Source organism: Macaca mulatta, chromosome 2 (assembly GCF_049350105.2).
Source record: "Macaca mulatta isolate MMU2019108-1 chromosome 2, T2T-MMU8v2.0, whole genome shotgun sequence".
Classification (NCBI taxonomy): domain Eukaryota; kingdom Metazoa; phylum Chordata; class Mammalia; order Primates; family Cercopithecidae; genus Macaca; species Macaca mulatta.
In genome coordinates, this window is record NC_133407.1 from 5,397,214 (window position 1) to 5,415,151 (window position 17,938).

General features: G+C 39.5%; 1 protein-coding gene across 1 annotated transcript in view; it reads left to right on the forward strand.

Annotated features, from left to right (window-relative positions):
- Positions 1 to 17,938, forward strand: part of ATP13A5 (ATPase 13A5) — a 115,273-nt gene that overhangs the window by 21,576 nt on the left and 75,759 nt on the right. The window contains exons 4-7 of the mRNA XM_001095224.5: positions 263 to 333; positions 438 to 518; positions 9,547 to 9,616; positions 12,534 to 12,668. Of these exons, the coding sequence (XP_001095224.3) occupies positions 263 to 333; positions 438 to 518; positions 9,547 to 9,616; positions 12,534 to 12,668 (357 nt within the window). The remainder of the gene's footprint in view (positions 1 to 262; positions 334 to 437; positions 519 to 9,546; positions 9,617 to 12,533; positions 12,669 to 17,938) is intronic.

Below are 17,938 nucleotides of genomic sequence, written 5' to 3' on the forward strand. Positions count from 1 at the left end.
TACTCAGGAGGTTGAGGCAGGAGGATTGATTGAGCCTGGGAGGTCAAGGCTACAGTGGGTGGTCATCATGCCACTGCACTCTAACCTGGGTGACAGAGTGAGACCCTGTCAAAAAGGAAGGAAGGGAGGGAGGAAGGGAGGAAGGGAAGGAGGGAGGGAGGCACCCACAAGGGGACCTGCATCCTGCATTGAACATCACTCCCCTCTCCCGATGAGCTTTATGTTATGAATGACACCTGTTCTATCACATTTATCATCCCAGCTGCGATGCATCCAAGTGCAGAAAATCAGGTATGTTTGGAACAACCTGGAGAAGCAGTTTCAGAAAGTTGGGTGAGTACAATGTTTTGTCACCCCTAAGTCAGGATATAGGGAAAAACACTGATTTGTTGAGTGCTATGAACTGAAGTGTGGTTCCTATCCTGACTACCTCCTAGGTTGCTAGAAGACAGTAACTCCTGCTCTGACATCCATCAGACATTTGGATTGGGTCTGACCAGTGAGGAGCAAGAGGTCAGGTAGGACTCTTGCTATACGCCTTAAGAGTAAACTCTGCCAACAGAAAATGAAGTATCAAATCAGTTATCATCAGTGCATTGTCAACATAATGCTTCATCAGCTCGATATAGTCCAAGTTCATTTACTGGCAGCAGAGATATTCTAAATTGTTCTCTTCTTAGGCAAACTTATTTTTACAAAGACTAAAAGAACAGTGCAATCATATAAAATTTGATCTTTTATCTCAGGCTTCTATAGCAATCATCTTTGTGTTGTCTTTTTATTTTTCCTTTCTTAAAAAAAAATCTTGAGTCATTCCCTAAATGTCAGCTTAGTCATCCTCCAAATCCTCGGAGAGGCAGAAAGACAATACTATGATTGCATTTTACTCTGAAGAAACAGCCCTGGAGATGAGGATTTTGCTTGCTCAGTTAGTTGTGTTATTCACCACTATATCTGCAGCACCTAGAACAGTGCCTGATTCTCGGTAGGAGCTCAATAGATATTTCTAGAGTAAATAAATACGCTAATATATTCATTGATTTTTTTAACTAACAAATAGGTACTTTGTAAGGAACTAAGGATCTAAAAATAAAGGTTTAGTCATTGTCCCAGAGACACTGACTAGTGAGAAAGAGGCAAAAATGTGTCACAATCGTGAGATTGGTACCTATAGATGCACGTAAATTAGGAAATGCTTATGTTATTATTAACTCACAGATATACAGAGTCCCTGCTTTCTTCAGCTATTATTTGAAATGATGAATCCTGGCAAATCTGAAAGGAAATCATTACAAGTCTTCTCCAGAATCTTATAATCACCTTTATTTCTCACCCATTTTTAGAGAGAGTGTCTGCTTAACCTTTACAGTCAGCCAGAAACACCTATTCTCAAGCTAAGAAGTAATCTGATACTTTAAAATATAGGTTTTAAGCTCCACCCTCGTAATTCTGATAATTCTATAGGAGCAAGGGGTACTTAGAAGATACGCATTTTTAGCAAGCAACCCCCATAATTCTCACACCAAGTCTAAGAGTTACTAATCTGTTATAAGTTTTTCCTCTGTCAGACACTGTGAAAAATGAACCAGACATCTGGACTAGGACAATATTGCAAAATGCCTTAGAAATGGTATTATTGGCTGGGCGTGGTGGCTCATGCCTGTAATCCCAGCACTTTGGGAGGCCGATCACAAGGTCAGGAGATCGAGACCATCCTGGTGAACATGGCAAAACCCTGTCTCTACTAAAAATACAAAAAATTAGCCGGGCGTGGTGGCGGTGCCTGTAGTCTCAGCTACTTGGGAGGCTGAGGCAGGAGAAGAGCATGAACCCGGGAGGCAGAGTTTGCAGTGAGCCGAGATCCCGCCACTGCTCTCCAGCCTGGGCGACAGGAGAGACGGTCTCAAAAAAAGAAAAAAGAAATGGTATTATTATGTAAGATTTCAGATGTAATGCTCAAAAAATTGACACACAAAACAGTTTTTAAAGTCATGAAAATATATAGGTTTAATAGCACTAAATACAAGACATTTAAATGATTTATCTAGGACATTTAAGAATTCTAGATGATAGATGTAGACATACTCTGCCTGGGTTACCACTTCGCAGGAACGATTTCCGGTCAGTGCAGCTACCTCATGTTTTTTTCTTATTTATCAAGCGCCAAACTTTAGTAAACATTGTACATAATCAAAGTTAAATCTGATCCATGGCCAGACGCAGTGGCTCGCCCGGGATTACAGCTGTAATCCCAGCACTTTGGGAGGCCAAGGCAGGTGACCTGAGGTCAAGAGTTCGAGACAAGCCTGGCCAACATGGTAAAACTTCATCTCTACTAAAAGTACAAAAATTAGGCAGGTGTGGTGGCCTGTGCCTATAGTCCCAGCTACTCAGGAGGCTGAGGCAGGAGAATTGCTTGGACCTGGGAGGTGGAGGTTGCAGTGAGCTGAGATCATACCACTGCACTCCAGCCTGGGCAACAGAGTGAGACTTGGTCACACACACACACACACACAAAAAAATAATAATAATAAAATCTGATCCACACAATATAGAACTTGACAATCTAATAAGCAAGACAAGAGTATCATTTTCCAAATATGAAGAATGGAGCAGATAATCTACTTATAGTCCATATTTATGTTATTTGGGGGGCGAAAAGAGAATAAGTAGAATATGGAAGATTTTTTCATTTCATTTTTTAGGGTAAGACCAAGACCTTTAAAAAATTAAGTGTGATGGATGGTTGAGTAATATCTTACCAATTTCCTAGTGAATTTGAGCTTGCTTTCATTAAAAAGCAAGTGCGTACAGTGAGAAATGAAGGGGGATACACAAGAATGTCTGATGATGAAAAGCTACAGAGTTTACATGCAAACTTTTTCTATGGGCTCCCTAGCAGCCAGGGAAAGAGAGAAAATGCAGATTTACATAGCTCTCACTTTTCAGTAGTGAAAGCATATCTGAATATCAGGAGAAATAACTTTACCCTGGAGAGAAATGGTGAGAAGGGATCCGGAAGAGAGTAAGTAAACTGTCCCAGCAGTTCCATGTTCCTTAGCTTCACCTGTCACGAACTGAACTCAAACTTCCATCTCGGTGCCTGTCCCAGACAGGTCAAAAGACACTCGAGGTAATTCTTTTACACCACAAAAGTGAGCCCATACTGGAAAAAATAAAAATAAAAAACCTACCTGATTCCTCAACTAGAAAAGTAGTCTTCCTATTAAGACCATTTATCAGTTGAGCATCTCTTTACCTTCTTTTTTACTCAGCCCACCCACCCTGCTTCTGTCCCTTTTGTTCAGGCTCCAGAAAATAAAAGGAATAAATGACTTCCTGGCAGCAGAAATAGAAGGACTCTCTCCCAGCCCCCCTGCACCACCCCCCGCCACCCACCCACACACACACACACACACACAACACACACATACACACATACACACACAACACACACAACACACATACACACAACACAACACACAACACACACACACACACATACACATACACACACATACACATACACATATAACGCACATACACATACACAACACACACAACACAACACACACAACACAACACACAACACACACACATACACATATATACACATACACACATAACGCACATACACACATACACATACATACACACACACAACACACACACAACACACATAACACAGACATACACACAACACATAACACACATACAACACACACACATACACACACCACACACATACACACACAACATACATACACACATACACACACATACACACACGCACACACATACACATACACACACACACACATACACATACACACACACCATACACACACACATACACACATACACACATACACATACACACACACACACACACACAGACACACACACACATACACACACATACCATACACACACACACACACACACATACACATATGCACACTTACATACACACACACACACACACACACACACACACACACACACACACACTTGGGGTTAAGTCCAGATCAATCATCTTGCTGGTGACGTAGCTCTCAGGAAGAAAAAAAGCTTTGATAGACAGGGTTTGCTGGCTTCTATGGTAGGAATATTCCATCCATGGCCAATTTAAGCCACCAAGGTGGCATCACTGAATGCAAAGCTGGGAAGAGAGCTCCCCATTGGTTTAGTGATTCGCAAGGCCAAATTTAATTCTCAATGTTTACCGCAGCATTGAGAGAATAAGGCATGCTTGTCAGCACCAGAGGAAAGGAATCCGAGTGACAGACAGCAAGAGAAGGTAGGTTTACCATTTACGCGTAACTCTAAGCTGACAGAAACTGTTCCATGAGAACACAGAACATTAGGAGAGAGAGAGAAAGAAGCAAAAAGAAGGTGAGGGAGAGAGAGGGAGAGAGAGAGGCTGCTGTGAGACCCTACTCTCTTACTTCTCAGTCTTGGGGAGAGGAAAAGTTAGAAACCATGCTTGTATACCATGACCTCTATCCCCTTTGAAACCACCTTTAGAAAATAGCCATGTAGTAGATACTCAGCCATGAGATCAGCTTTTACAGAAGGATCAGGGAAGGAGTGGTTGGAGGCGAGGAAAGGGGCTTTGCTCATTCTTCTGGAGGCCAATAACATAGTCTCAACTATTAGAATTCAATTAGAAGTTAATGAGTTACTTAAAAATATAACATGTATATATCCTTTCTTTAAAATTTAATGTATAAGGTATGTAATAAAAATTAAATGAACTGAGATCATTTTCTTTTTTAATAAAGTGGAATTATCAGATCCATGGTTCTATGGATCTCAGCCCATTTAAAGTACAAAATCGCTTAACTCTAATGCCTTATTTAGAGCAAAGCCCTACAGAGGGACCCGTAAACCTAAGTCCAGAATCTCCCTGGCAGGATCCTGCACTGGGTTTCTTTGTCCTCCCATCTCCACTCCTGATGTCCTCCTGGTCCATTCCCTTCTGCATCCCCACACCTGGGAACGCTCAAGGCATTTCCCCAGAAGAACTGACTGGAAGCACCACACTTAGCTCACGTGGAGGGCTTGAAATCCTCTCAGGGCCCAACTTCCCAAGTTTTCCTGAGGCTATCTGAAAACATGCAATTTAGGCAATGAAAGAAATGGGCAGGTCACAGATGAGGACAAATGTAAAAAACTAAACTAACTCTCATGTCATTTGTAGAATGGAGATACAGTCTCTGTATAAGTGTTTCATTAAAGTACACAAGTAGGTTCAAGCTGTAATGAAATAGGTGTTTTCCTTCCATAAAGCAATTTCTCAAAATACTCCAATCTTGTTTTTAATGGAAGGGCTCTAAGGCCAGCACTCTTGCTGTATGATACAACCACGTCCAAATCCCAGAAGTTGGATGCCACGTCCTATGCATCTGTGAAGATCTCAGGTCTTCCTCCCTTTGTAAAATGAGAGTGTTAGGGAAGTCAGGAACTCGCTAACAGAATCACACGGGAACTTTCTCAACCTCTACATGTCTGCTTCCTAAAAATTCCTAAGTTCCGGGAAGTGGGTTATGCCAGAATCTCCTGGCTTGACATTGTTTGTGTGGAGAACTATAGACATCCCTGCCTGCCGCAGACCCTGCTGGAAACTTATCAGAATGGAAGCAGTGAGCAAAACACAGGTGCAGTTTGAAAAAGCCCCATCATAATTCTAACATGCCCTTCCTTCCTCCTTGAGGACTCCTTCAGTCTTTACCACCTGGAGCCTAAAGTGGCTACCACACAACACATTAACAATTACTTGGCAAGTTAATTGAATGAATGAATGAATAACAAATGAAAAGGGACATGGACGTCCTCCAGGAGAAAGTCCTCCTAGTCATCTGCATTTTGTTTTCTCAGAAATAAATTCTAACAGATTGACTGTTCTCTCAGGGTTGGAGGAAACCTCAATGATTCCTCAAGTTTAGCCCACGGTCCCTGCAGAAATCCCCTCCACAGGTTTCCTGCTGAGAAATTGTTCAACTTCTAGAGAGGGACCATCCACCTCCGAAGAAGCTCTTCTTCTGATGGATAGTTAGAACTATTAGGCAGGTCTGCTGAATTTTATTTGGTGTGTGTTGTTCTGTGAAGCCATTGGGAACATTCTGGGAACAATTTTCCCCACCAGCTGGTCAGAATGTCAGCTCCCTTGTTTCTTAGACCTTTCCTCATGTGAACCAGCTTCGAATCTTATCTTTCTTCCTGTTGCTCAGCCATTGGTCAACATCCCTGAACAGTCTGCTTGGCTTGTGCTGAAAATGAGACGGGTGCATGATCTCTAAACACACAATAGTTTTTGGCAAGAAGCAGTAGAAGAGATGAAGCAGCAAGGGGCATGCCAGGCTGTGATTTCAATATGGCTCAGATGAGCCATAAAGAGGATGACCTACAGGCAAATATTGAACTGCTGGATCCCCATCCTCATGGGATCTCTCCTCTCTTAATGGTAATATTGCCAAACTTGGAGAGCCAAAGAGCATCAGAAGCTAGGATTGCTTTCTAAACTGCTTTCCATACCCTGTGTACTGCCTTGAACCTTATTTATTCATGCTAATATTTAGGGAATATCCTCTAGGTCAGACACTGTGCCCCTAGATGTTAGATTTTTAGACAGGATTTAAAAATCTCTGTTTCTGGGCTGGGCACGGTGGCTCGTGCCTGTAATCCCAGCATTTTGGGAAACCGAGTCAGGTGGATCACGAGGTCAGGGGTTTGAGACCAGCCTGGCCAACATGGTGAAAACCCGTCTCTACTAAAAATACAAAAGTTAGCCAGATGTGGTGGTGTGGGCCTGTAACCCCAGCTACTCAGGAGGCTGAGGCAGGAAAATCGCTTGAAACTGGGAGGCGGAAGTTGAAGTGAGCCTAGACTGTGCCAATGCACTCCAGCCTGGGCGACACAGCAATACTCCGTCTCAAAAAAAAAAAAAGAAAAAAATATGTTTCTGCCTTTAAAGGGACTCTAGGAAACTTGAGGGAAAAATACATGTAAATATACATTATAATTTAATGATGTAGGTGCTGTTGCTAAGAAAGGTTATTGGAAGGGAGAAAAATAGAGTTAATTGTGCGAGAGGGAGTAAGACTTCAAAGATAGCTGCCATTTACTGAGAACTAAATGCTTTATGTATTTTACTCATATGCTACTGGCAGGATTTTTTTTTTTTAAATTAGGGTCTCCCTTTTTTGCCCAGGCTGGTCTCAAACTCCTGAGGTCAAGCAGTTCTCCTGCCTCAGCCTCCCAAATAGCTGGGACTACAGGTGTGTGCCACACATTCAGCTTGATAGCAGTTTTATTAGGTATGTTTTATAAAACCTCTTTTACAGACGAGAAGAGTGAGGCTGACCCCTCATTCAGTCGTCAATTCATTCATTCAACATATAATAGGCTCTGTTTTAGGCATTCGGAATGTATCGATGTCCTCCGGAAGCGTACATTATAGTGGAGGACACAGTCTGGTTTTTTTGCACACTTATTAATATGTAAAACATAACATGTAATTTCAGGTAATTATGTGCACTAGAATGAAGCATGGCGGGATGAGGAGATGAAGAGAATCTGAATTGAGAGTCAGGGTAGCTATTTTAAGCAGCATTGTTAGAAAAAGCCCAGTAAGGAGGTGCTATTTGAACAGAGAAAGAATGAAATTCATTCACAAGGGAATACCCTTGTTTCATTCAGGGACTGAGCGAGTAAGCCATACAAAGTTGGGGGGGGAATTAGTTCCCGGGGGGAGGGAACAGCAAGCACAAAGTCTCAGCTGGATTCAAATCCAGGTCTATCCGATCCCACATTTCTCAACCATTAGGCTTGATTGTCAGATCTGGCTCTCAGCGGCTGAGCAGACATTTATGAGGTAAAGAATGTGGGAAGGGCATTCAAAGTAGAGAGAGGGAAAGGAGGACCAACTTTGGGGTCCGAAGTTCTGACACTTTGCTTAACACCAGATCATTGCCCCAGATCGTGTAAAAGAGTCCTGAGTACTGAAATGGTTTGAGTTATGGGCTCTTTCCAGTGTGAGGTATAGGGACTTAAGAAGTCAAAGAGCATGATGGGCTGTTTGTCCTCTCTGATTCCCAACATCCTTGAACCTCAGTGCTTTCATGCCATGGAGTTAGAAGACCTTGGTTTGAGTCCTCTCTGTACTTTGCAAACTACAATTGTACTTGGAAAAAATATGGCTAAGAAGTTAGATAAACTTGGGCTCAGCTCTCTGTTATACCTCAGTGAGACCGAAGATCTCTCGGGTAGATTCTCCCCACTGATCCTTTCTGAGGCAGATTTGTGAAGTGGAGTCACAGACCATGCTACAAAGCCTATCTCCTTCTGGCTTTGTGATCCTGGAAAAGTTTCTTGCTTTATCTGAACTTGAGTTTTTATTACAATAGGTGCTAATATGAAATCTCATGGGAATAATGTGATGATTGAAGGAGTTAATGCATATAAAAGGCTAAGTGCAGTTTCTGACACTGTCAACTCTGTTTAAAAGTTACATTGTAGGCCGGGCGTGGTGGCTTATGCCTGTAATCCCAGCACTTCGGGAGGCTGAGGCGGGTAGATCACCTGAGGTCGGGAGTTCAAGACCAGCCTGACCAACATGGAGAAACCCTGTCTGTACTAAACATACAAAATTAGCCGGGTGTGATGGCGCACGCCTGTAATCCCAGCTACTCATGAGGCTGAGGCAGGAGAATTGCTTGCACCTGGGAGGCGGAGGTTGCGTTGAACTGAGATCGTGCCATTGCACTCCAGCCTGGGAAACAAGAGTGAAACTCCATCTCAAAAAAAAAAAAAGTTACATTGTCGTGATTAATACTAGATGTGTGCACTTTTGGCTACATGCCACACTGAGTAATTTTTTCCATTGGCAAAATAGGGATATTAGCCCTTTCCTTCGGACTATTGTGAGGATCAAATGAATCTTTTGTAAAAACTTTGTTAATGGTAAAATAGTATGGAAATATGCGTTCCTGTTGTAATGCACATGTGTATTACACTTTGTGTATAATGTACACATTTACCAAGTGTTAGCCATGAAGGCCATGTCTTCCAGTTCATTTGCTCATTCATTTATATATTCATTCAGTTCATACACTAAGGGCCTGTCCTAGGTGCTGGAGGTACCAAAGTAAGATAGATATGACTTCTAACATCAAGGACAATCTAGAACACCTGACAAGTCTAGGAACATCTGCATAGCTGTGTCTTTTTCGCTGCTTTTAGTATATAATAAAATTATTTTAAAAGTAACTCAAAATGAAAGTGTCTTTCCAAGTTTTTGTTTTGAGTTGTACTACACTTAAGATATATTTGTATCAAGGACTACAACTCTGTCCATCATGCACTGACTTTCATTTCAAAAATAGTAGTTTAGAATTAGGTTTCAAAAGAACTTGCATGTTATTTTTTAAATCAAAGTCACAAAATCTCCAAAGAGTAGAAAAATGACTTCTGTTTAGTTTGGCCTGTAGTCACTTATCACTGAACTTGTAGCTCTGACACTAATGGATGATCAATCTCCTACAGAAGATTAGTGTGTGGGCCTAACACCATTGAGGTTGAAATCCAACCCATATGGAAGCTGCTTGTTAAACAGGTAACTGTTTTCTTTTTTCTTTTTCTTTTTTTTTTGAAAAAATAAATTTCTGCCCCTTCTTACTTCCTAGAAGGAACACATAAATACTTTGATGTGAATGATATCTTGTTTCATGCAACTTCTTTTTGCTACTGCTTATTTTAAACTCAGGTGTACTTTAAAATTCCTTTCCAGTGTGAGACAGATTCCTGCTTCATAATCTCCTGTTTGTTTTGTTTTGCTCTCTTAAGTTTGGATGATGGTGGTGGTGGTTGTGGTGGTGGTGGTGGTGGTGGTAGGGGGCGTGGTTAGTCCACTGGGTTGCTATAACAAAATGTCATGCACTGGGTGGTTTAAACAACAAACATTTACTTTCCCACAGTTTTAGAGGCTGGGAAGTCCAAGATCAAGGTGCCTGCATATTCGGTTCCTGGTGAGGACCCGTTCCTGGGCCTGCAGAGTATTGCATTCTTTGTGTCTTCACATGGTGGAGAGAGAGCTCTGGTCTCTTCCTCTTCTTACCAGGACACTAATTCCATCGTGGAACCTCTACCTTCATGACCTCATCTAAACCTAATTACCTCCCAAGGGACCCACCTCCCAATACCATCACATTGGAGGTTAGGGCTTCAACCTATGAATTTAGGGGGGGACACAAAAGTTCAGTCCACAGCATGAGGCAATGTTATTATTTCTATAATTTTTGAAGATTTGAAATATATTCTTTTGGTTTTTTTCAAATGGCTTTATTATTTTCATGAGAGTAAGTTCTCCCTTTGTTAGTGTTTTATTTTTTTTATTTTTAGCAATATTTTCCTTGTGTGTTTGGATTTTTTTTTTTAACGCTTACTTTAAGTGGGACACTTTCCCCATCAATTTTTCTCTTTCTTTCTGTGCTTTCTGTGCTGCTTTGATGGCTTTGTTTGCCTCCAGTTGGCCCCTATGTGGTCCCTGAAGGTTTGGGCACTTGTCTTTCAGGGATTTGTCACATGCATGTCCTTAGCCAGCTTGAGGCTTGGCCCAGTTCACAGTTGTACCATGGGTTCTCTTCTCTCTCATTCTACCCTTGGGTGGAAAGCCCTCATTGGTTATGACTTTGCTCAACCTCTATTCTGGAACAGGAAGCCCGTGGCTACCCTTGTTTTCCACCGTAAGCCTCATTTCTATCCTCTGCCACCTGAGGAACACGTTCTGTCTATTCCTCTGAGAAAGGAGCTCCTAGATTTTGCTGTCTAGTCTTTGTCTGGAACCCATGAATCTGATGATGTGAGTCCCCACTCAATGCTGCATGTTTCCAGTCTATTTCTAACCCATAAAGATGGCCATTTTGTTTTGGAGCATGGACATATCTTTTTAAGATTAAAAAATTATTTACCATTATTCTGTGTCTGGAGCAGAAAACAGGTTGCTTTTTTTTAGCTTTATTTTTTAGACTAGTTTTCAGTTCACAGCAAAATTTGGTGGAACATACAAAGATTTCCCATATACATCCTGCCTAGACATATGCATAGCTTCCCTAACTATCAAAAAGTAGGCAGCTTTTTACACTTCAAGTACATTTTCAAATTGCCAAATATTCTCCAGGGGTCAATGTGTTCTATTTTGAAAGGAGTGCTAGTATTTTCTGGCACCTATTTACTAGCCCTTTAGTAGAAAGGAAAACAAGTACAAATATTTCTTTACATTTGGTTTCAAAAGAATATTAAATAGACAACCAAATTAATTAAGATACTGTTGTTTCTTCTGTAACAAGTATTTCACCAGTTTTCTACTGGATTTGCTTAACTTCAAGGTCATATTATCATTTGTATGTAACCTACAATTAAAGCATTTTATAATAAGCAAACAAAAAAGCTGTAATTTGTAAGTAAAGCAGTGGGGATTGAAATAATAAGAAATATTAAGGAACAAAATCTTTTTTAATGGACAAAATATATCCAACCCTTAAGATACAACGTACTAACTTATTTACCATATGTCAGTTCACTTTTAAGACTAAATTAGAATTGTATTTAGTACATAAGGAAATTATAGAAAACAGAGGTAAGGGAGATTAGCACTGATTTAAACCAATATTTCATCTAATTCATAATGATTAGAAATAACAGTTTCTCAGAAAAATAATCCTTGCTTTGCTCTGACGGGCTCTTTAATCCACTTTCTGCATGTATATCCTGTGACTTTTCTCTGGCTTCTCAGGTTTGCCTTCTCTGCTCTCATTATTAGCATGAGTTAGCAGGACCCAAATGGGAAAAATTGAGGGAACAAGAAACGTTGAAGGTATTCTCACGAGACCAAAAATATACATGTATGACTGACCAGCTCTCGGGCTGGTCATACTTTCTGCTCATGATTGGCCCTGCAGCCTTGGGGAAGACATTTCTCTCCAGCCTTCCTCCTTGTCCAAGAGAAGGACTTGACTGACTCTCATGTGACCTTGCTAAGACCTGTGACATGAAAGATGCTATTTTTAAATGACCTGAAAAGTAGAATCTTTCATTTTCATTACACAACTTGACTAAATCTGCAGCATGTGATTATATGAAAAATAAAACTGCACTTAAACTGTTCCAAATGGAAGTACATTTTTAAAAGAGACTGAATCACGTACCTCCGCCATTATGAGTAAATCTGTTTAAGAAGGTGAATTGTTAAATTTTGTTATTGGTAAAATATTTTTGAAATTCAAAATGAGTAAGAATGATCAATTTGTGGGCATGGCTCTGAATGCACAAAATAATTTTGCTTCCACCATATCACATTCTATGTGTCTGACATTTTCTCAACCCAAATCAATAGAGATCTAAGTGAATTCTTAAATATTAGAGGTTCGTGCATGTTGTAAAAAAATGAGAAAAAATTAGATAATGAAATGACATCTTCTTGATTACTACTAAGGTTCATGCAAGTGACCCAAATGCCATTTTTGTACCCACAGGTTTTAAATCCATTCTATGTGTTCCAAGCCTTCACCCTAACTTTGTGGCTGTCTCAAGGTTACATAGAATACTCTGTGGCCATCATCATTTTGACAGTTATCTCCATTGTCTTAAGCGTGTATGATTTGCGACAGGTAAGCCCTGAAATCACAGCTAGATTCTATTTAGCTTCTAGCTAAAGAAGTAAAGCCCATGGTGTTTCTACTGAGAGCCAGCAGTGCTTTGTCAACCATAAGTCATAAAACAAAAAGTGAGGGCTTACCAAATGTGGGATCACAGAAGGAGGACTTTGGGACTACCAGGGAGAATTAAATGTCTTAGCAAACTCTGATTATCATCTGAAGCCTTCATTGAATGCTTTGTTTAGAAGGACTCTAAGGCTGTATTTGAGTATGGTGGGAAAGAATGCTGTGATGGATGAAAGATGCCAGTCATAGTTTTAGGAGAATGAAGGGGTAGCATCTCAACTGTGTGCATTAATCAAGATATTACGCCCCTTAGAACACTTCCATATATTTCCCTGGACTTAAATATTGTATTTGTTCTATAGGTTTCCTATTTAATTGTCTTTGAAAAATTTTATTCTCCCTCTTAGAAGTCCTTTATAAATGCCTATGTCTTCATTTGATATTTGAATATATCTTTAAGGAAATCCAAAAGAAATACAGAAATTCCTGTGTGGGAGTTAGGGGATGGGTTGTAGAAAAAATTAGGTTTGATTCTATACTCAATAAGACAGTGTTTTAGTAAGAGAATTCCCTGACATTTTTGAGCTTCTGACTTATTAAATCAAAATATCCAGGGTTGGAATCTTCATTTCTAAAAGTTTTATAACTGATGATTGTTATGCATTCTAAAAGCTTAACAATGATTATTATAAGGGAACCCACTGAAGGATAAATTCAAACACCAAGATTCCAGATATATGTATTTATTTATTAATGCCATCATCATATTTTTCACTCATTTTACTCTATGAAGTGCACATACATATATATACCAGCTTATAAGGAGATTTATGTCTTTATTAATTTTTAAAATTAAAATAGGATCTTACTATGCATATTAATCTGGAACTTTCATTTTTCACTTTATATATAATGGCAATTCACCAAGTAAATAAATAATTATAATTCATGTTTTTAAAATAATACTATACTATTTCATGATAATCATAATTTATTTCACTGTTCTGTTACTTGTTGAAAGTAATTTCCCCTCAATCTGTTGCCACCACAAATAATGTTGAATTGAAAGTTACTACTATAGTATGGGCATGTTCTTACATATTAGTGTTTGCATTTTTTTAGCATAGCAACCAAAAGCCAGGTTTCTGAATCAAGGCATATGTATATTTTGAATTTTAATAGATGCTGCTATATTATTTTCCACAAATGAAAGACTTTTTTAAAATCAGAAACATACAAGAGTATTTATTTCCCCCGGATTCATCAGTTTCTGGAGTTATATTGATATTTAAAATTTTTTAAATTTAACGTATTTAAAAACTAGGTCTCATTGATGTTTTAATGTACATTTTCCTGATTGCTGGTGAGACTAGACACTTTTTGTCTAATAGTGTTTTGCATTTTCATTTTATATTAAGGGCCTCTTTATATTCATCATATATGTGAAAAAGTTTTACTTTTTAGTCTATTTTTCTAGACTTTGACTTTAGCTATCGATGAAAATTTATGTAGAGTCAAATATATTTCTTTTCCTTTATGGTTTATTGTTTTGCTTATAAGATCTCCCCTTCCAAAGTTAGGTAATACCTGTTTTCTAATACTTGTAATTGGCTTATTTAAAAATCCTTCCTGGAATTTAAACTTTCAGGTTCCGCATCTTAAAAAATCTCTACATTCCTTTGTTCAAAACAGTGGCTAATACGGGAACTTTAGACTTGGTGGCAGTATTGCAAAGGATTTCTTTAAAAAACAGAAAAGGAATTAGAGGACAAACACTAATCTCATTAGCAGCCAGTATTTATTAATAAAAGGGTACCTAACCCAACCTGTGAAGCACCTTGTAACACTCCACAAAATGAGCCAGTTTCCTGAAACTGTATATTTGCAATTTAAATCACAAGTCCTCATTCATCAACATCTGTTTAGCACTTTACAGTTTGCAGTAGGCACCCATGTTCATAATGTATGTATTTGTATGGGACATGGCAAATTAGGAAATAAAACACACATGAGTTTTATAGCCTCCTGCTACCTGAAAGGGAGGGACAGGGATAATCCAGGAGGTGAAGGGACTTGTTCACACTCACCCAGTAACAGTGGCCATAGACCTTAGCCCCAGGTTTTCTGATTCCAAGTCAAGTACTACACACTGTCCCATTGAGCACAACCTCAGAGTGACTCATGAATTTCCTTACAGCAGTAGGATTTGGGGAAGGGCTTTGGCAGGATTGAAAGAAGGAACATCTATTGCTATCTCCATATCATTCTATTGAGCTACACTGAAGTTCATTATTTCACTGAATTAAAGACTTAGGTAAACGAACGCCGGCTTTGGAAAATTGTAAGAGAGCAAGTGTTTGCAGGAGTAGAATAAGATGTTTTTCTGCATCCATCGTGGCCCCAAATTATGCTACACAAAGAATTACCTTTCTTAAGCCAAGAAACCCTCCTGCTTCAGTCCCTTTCTAACAAGTTTGGTGCAGGCATGAGTGCAAACCTTGGTACTCAACTGTATTTACATTGAACTGTCTGTGCATACTGTATTGCTGAGCTCCACGGGTGGCTGCTAGAAATAGCACTGGGAGTATCTGGCCCACAGTGCTTTCTTTGCCTTCAGTTATGACAGAGCCAAGCTCAAGAGGCACCTAAGTTAATACCCTCATTACTCATCTCTAGAGGAAATCCAGCCACAGCAAACACAAGGACACACAGCAACAGATGCTGAATAATAACAATATGCAAATTCATCTTGGAAACTGATCCTGGTACTGCTGAACAGGGACAGAAGAAACTAAAGGGGGCCTAACAAAAATCAGGCAACGAGCTTTGCAGTCATGGCAAGCACTGCAGCGTTTGCCTTCTCCTAGCTAGTTGGTTGCCATAGAAACCCGTGTTTGTAGATTTTCCCAGTACATTAACTCAAAGAGGAGGCTAACATTATTCCACTCCAGTGTTGGGAGAAGTAGAATAATTTGGTTCTAATAAATACATATTTGATAAGGACCTACTATGTGATAGGCTCTAGAGGAATCCACAGATGCATAATATACACGGTGCCTTTCTTCTCTCTACTGCCCGACTCACAAGGGAGGCCTGACAAGACAGCGGTTAGCTATAATGGAATGTGATCAGTACACTCACACAGGTGGAGAGAGCAGAACAATGAATTCTTCCTGAGGATTGTAGGGACTTGCGGAGTGGAGGTGACATTTGAGTAGGCCTTTATGTGAAGGATTAGAAAGTTTGTTAGTAGAGAACTGGAGTGGACATTCTAGGGACTAGCTTGAGCAGAGGCATGGAAGCGTGACAGGTTACAGAGAATACTAAGTCTAATAAACCAGCCCAGCTCTACAGCATAATGAGTTTTGGGAATTATAGTCAAGTATTATTAACTCATACTTCACTACTTCCAAATGTGTTGACTATCATCCTCTCATACTACGCTGAATTTATCATGGCATTATCTAAATGAGTTTGCAAAGCAAAAAAAAAAAAAAATCTAGAAAAAGGATTTTTATCTTCTTAAAGGAAAAAATGCTGTTTTTAAGCACTAGAAGAACATATTCATCAACAGAAAAGGCTTTAGAGTCAGATGAACCTAGGTTTGATTTACATAGTAAGTAAATGATGGTGAGAAAATTACTTTAATATTTTCTACCCCGTTTTTTTGGTTTTTACATGTATGTTGGAGATAACATTTTCATCACAGAATTATTTTGAGAATTAAAAAAATACTGTTGTTCAAGTGCCTGCAACAATGCCTGGCACATAATAACTGCTTAATGTTTTAAACTATTTAAAAATAATAAAGATTTGAGCCATTTTATATACCATGTATATTTCTTCTATGTTGCCTTGCAGGTTTTAAATAAATCTCTGACATGCAAAATAAATCAATGTCATATCATTTTAGAGCTTGAAGGTATAACTTGAAAGTGATCCAATTCAATATTGTCTGCTTACAGAGAAAAAGACTAAATTCTAAGGCACCATTTCTTATATATGCACGTTACCTGACTGGTTAGGGGGTATGCCTGACCTACAACTCAGAAATCCTAACTGACCCCAGTGTTCTTTGCCCACAGAACCACAGCTGACTTCCCCACTATTACGCATCATTAAAATGCATGCCCCAACCATTAAGCCTCAGGAAGTCACCTTAGAGCAATGAATGTGCACCAAACAGTACTATCGCTTCCTCCACTCAATCGGTCCAACTTACCAAAGTTTAACTTTTCATGCAAAACTGAAGTATATCATAAATTTTTCCATATAAATATTACCACTGGGTTCATTATGTTTTCTCAAGGGGAAAGTTGTATAATTACGTGTAATGCTTGTCTTGGCCTAGTGACATTTATAACAGTAAATATCACCAACAGAACAGATCAAAACAATGTAACAGCTAAAAGAAAAAAAGTTTTATATGTGAATTAGGCTAAAGTGAATTAAGAATTGCTGACAGTATTCAAACTCGCGTCTAGTTCGAGGCATCCAAGCCACCGACATCCAAACAGGAAGAGGCAGTACCTTCCAGGGCTGGCCCAGCATGGAACTTTCTCTCTCTCATGTTGCCCCAGCAGTCAGTCTGGGGAACTGTATGGATGAAATCATCTCTCACCTCTGCCTTTCTGTCCCCTGTGTTATCCTATAAGATGCTTTCTCCACTTCTCCAGGCTCCTTCCATTTTCTCCACTTTTCACAGAGTCCTAACTCAATAAACTATCTCAAGCAAGTCTTTCCAGTTAACGTGCTCTCACACTGTTTTTCCAACAAGTTTCTTATGAATCACTAACATTCATGAGCTCTTAGCATAGTATTGAGTACTACACAGAGGGCTCTATAAGAGTAAAATCACTTCAAACTTAACCCTGTTATAGTCTGTTATAATCTCCCTTTTCTGATGAGCAAAAAGGAGTTAAACAGGCTAAATAACTCATAAGCAATAGCACAAGATTCACAACTGAACAGCATAACTGCCATCTGCTGACTTAACCAATATGAAAATCCACAGTTCATAAAGGAGAGGGTGGCTGTCCCACATGCAATCAAAACACAACCTACACATTCACAGACACTTTCAAGCAGAAAGCCACTTACAGAGAACATTTAGCTCTATTGTTTTACAGACAGGGAGACAGAGGCATAGAGAGGGAAGTAACCTGCTCACAGTCTCATTCTTCATCATTCTGATTGTGCATCTTCAAGAAATATAG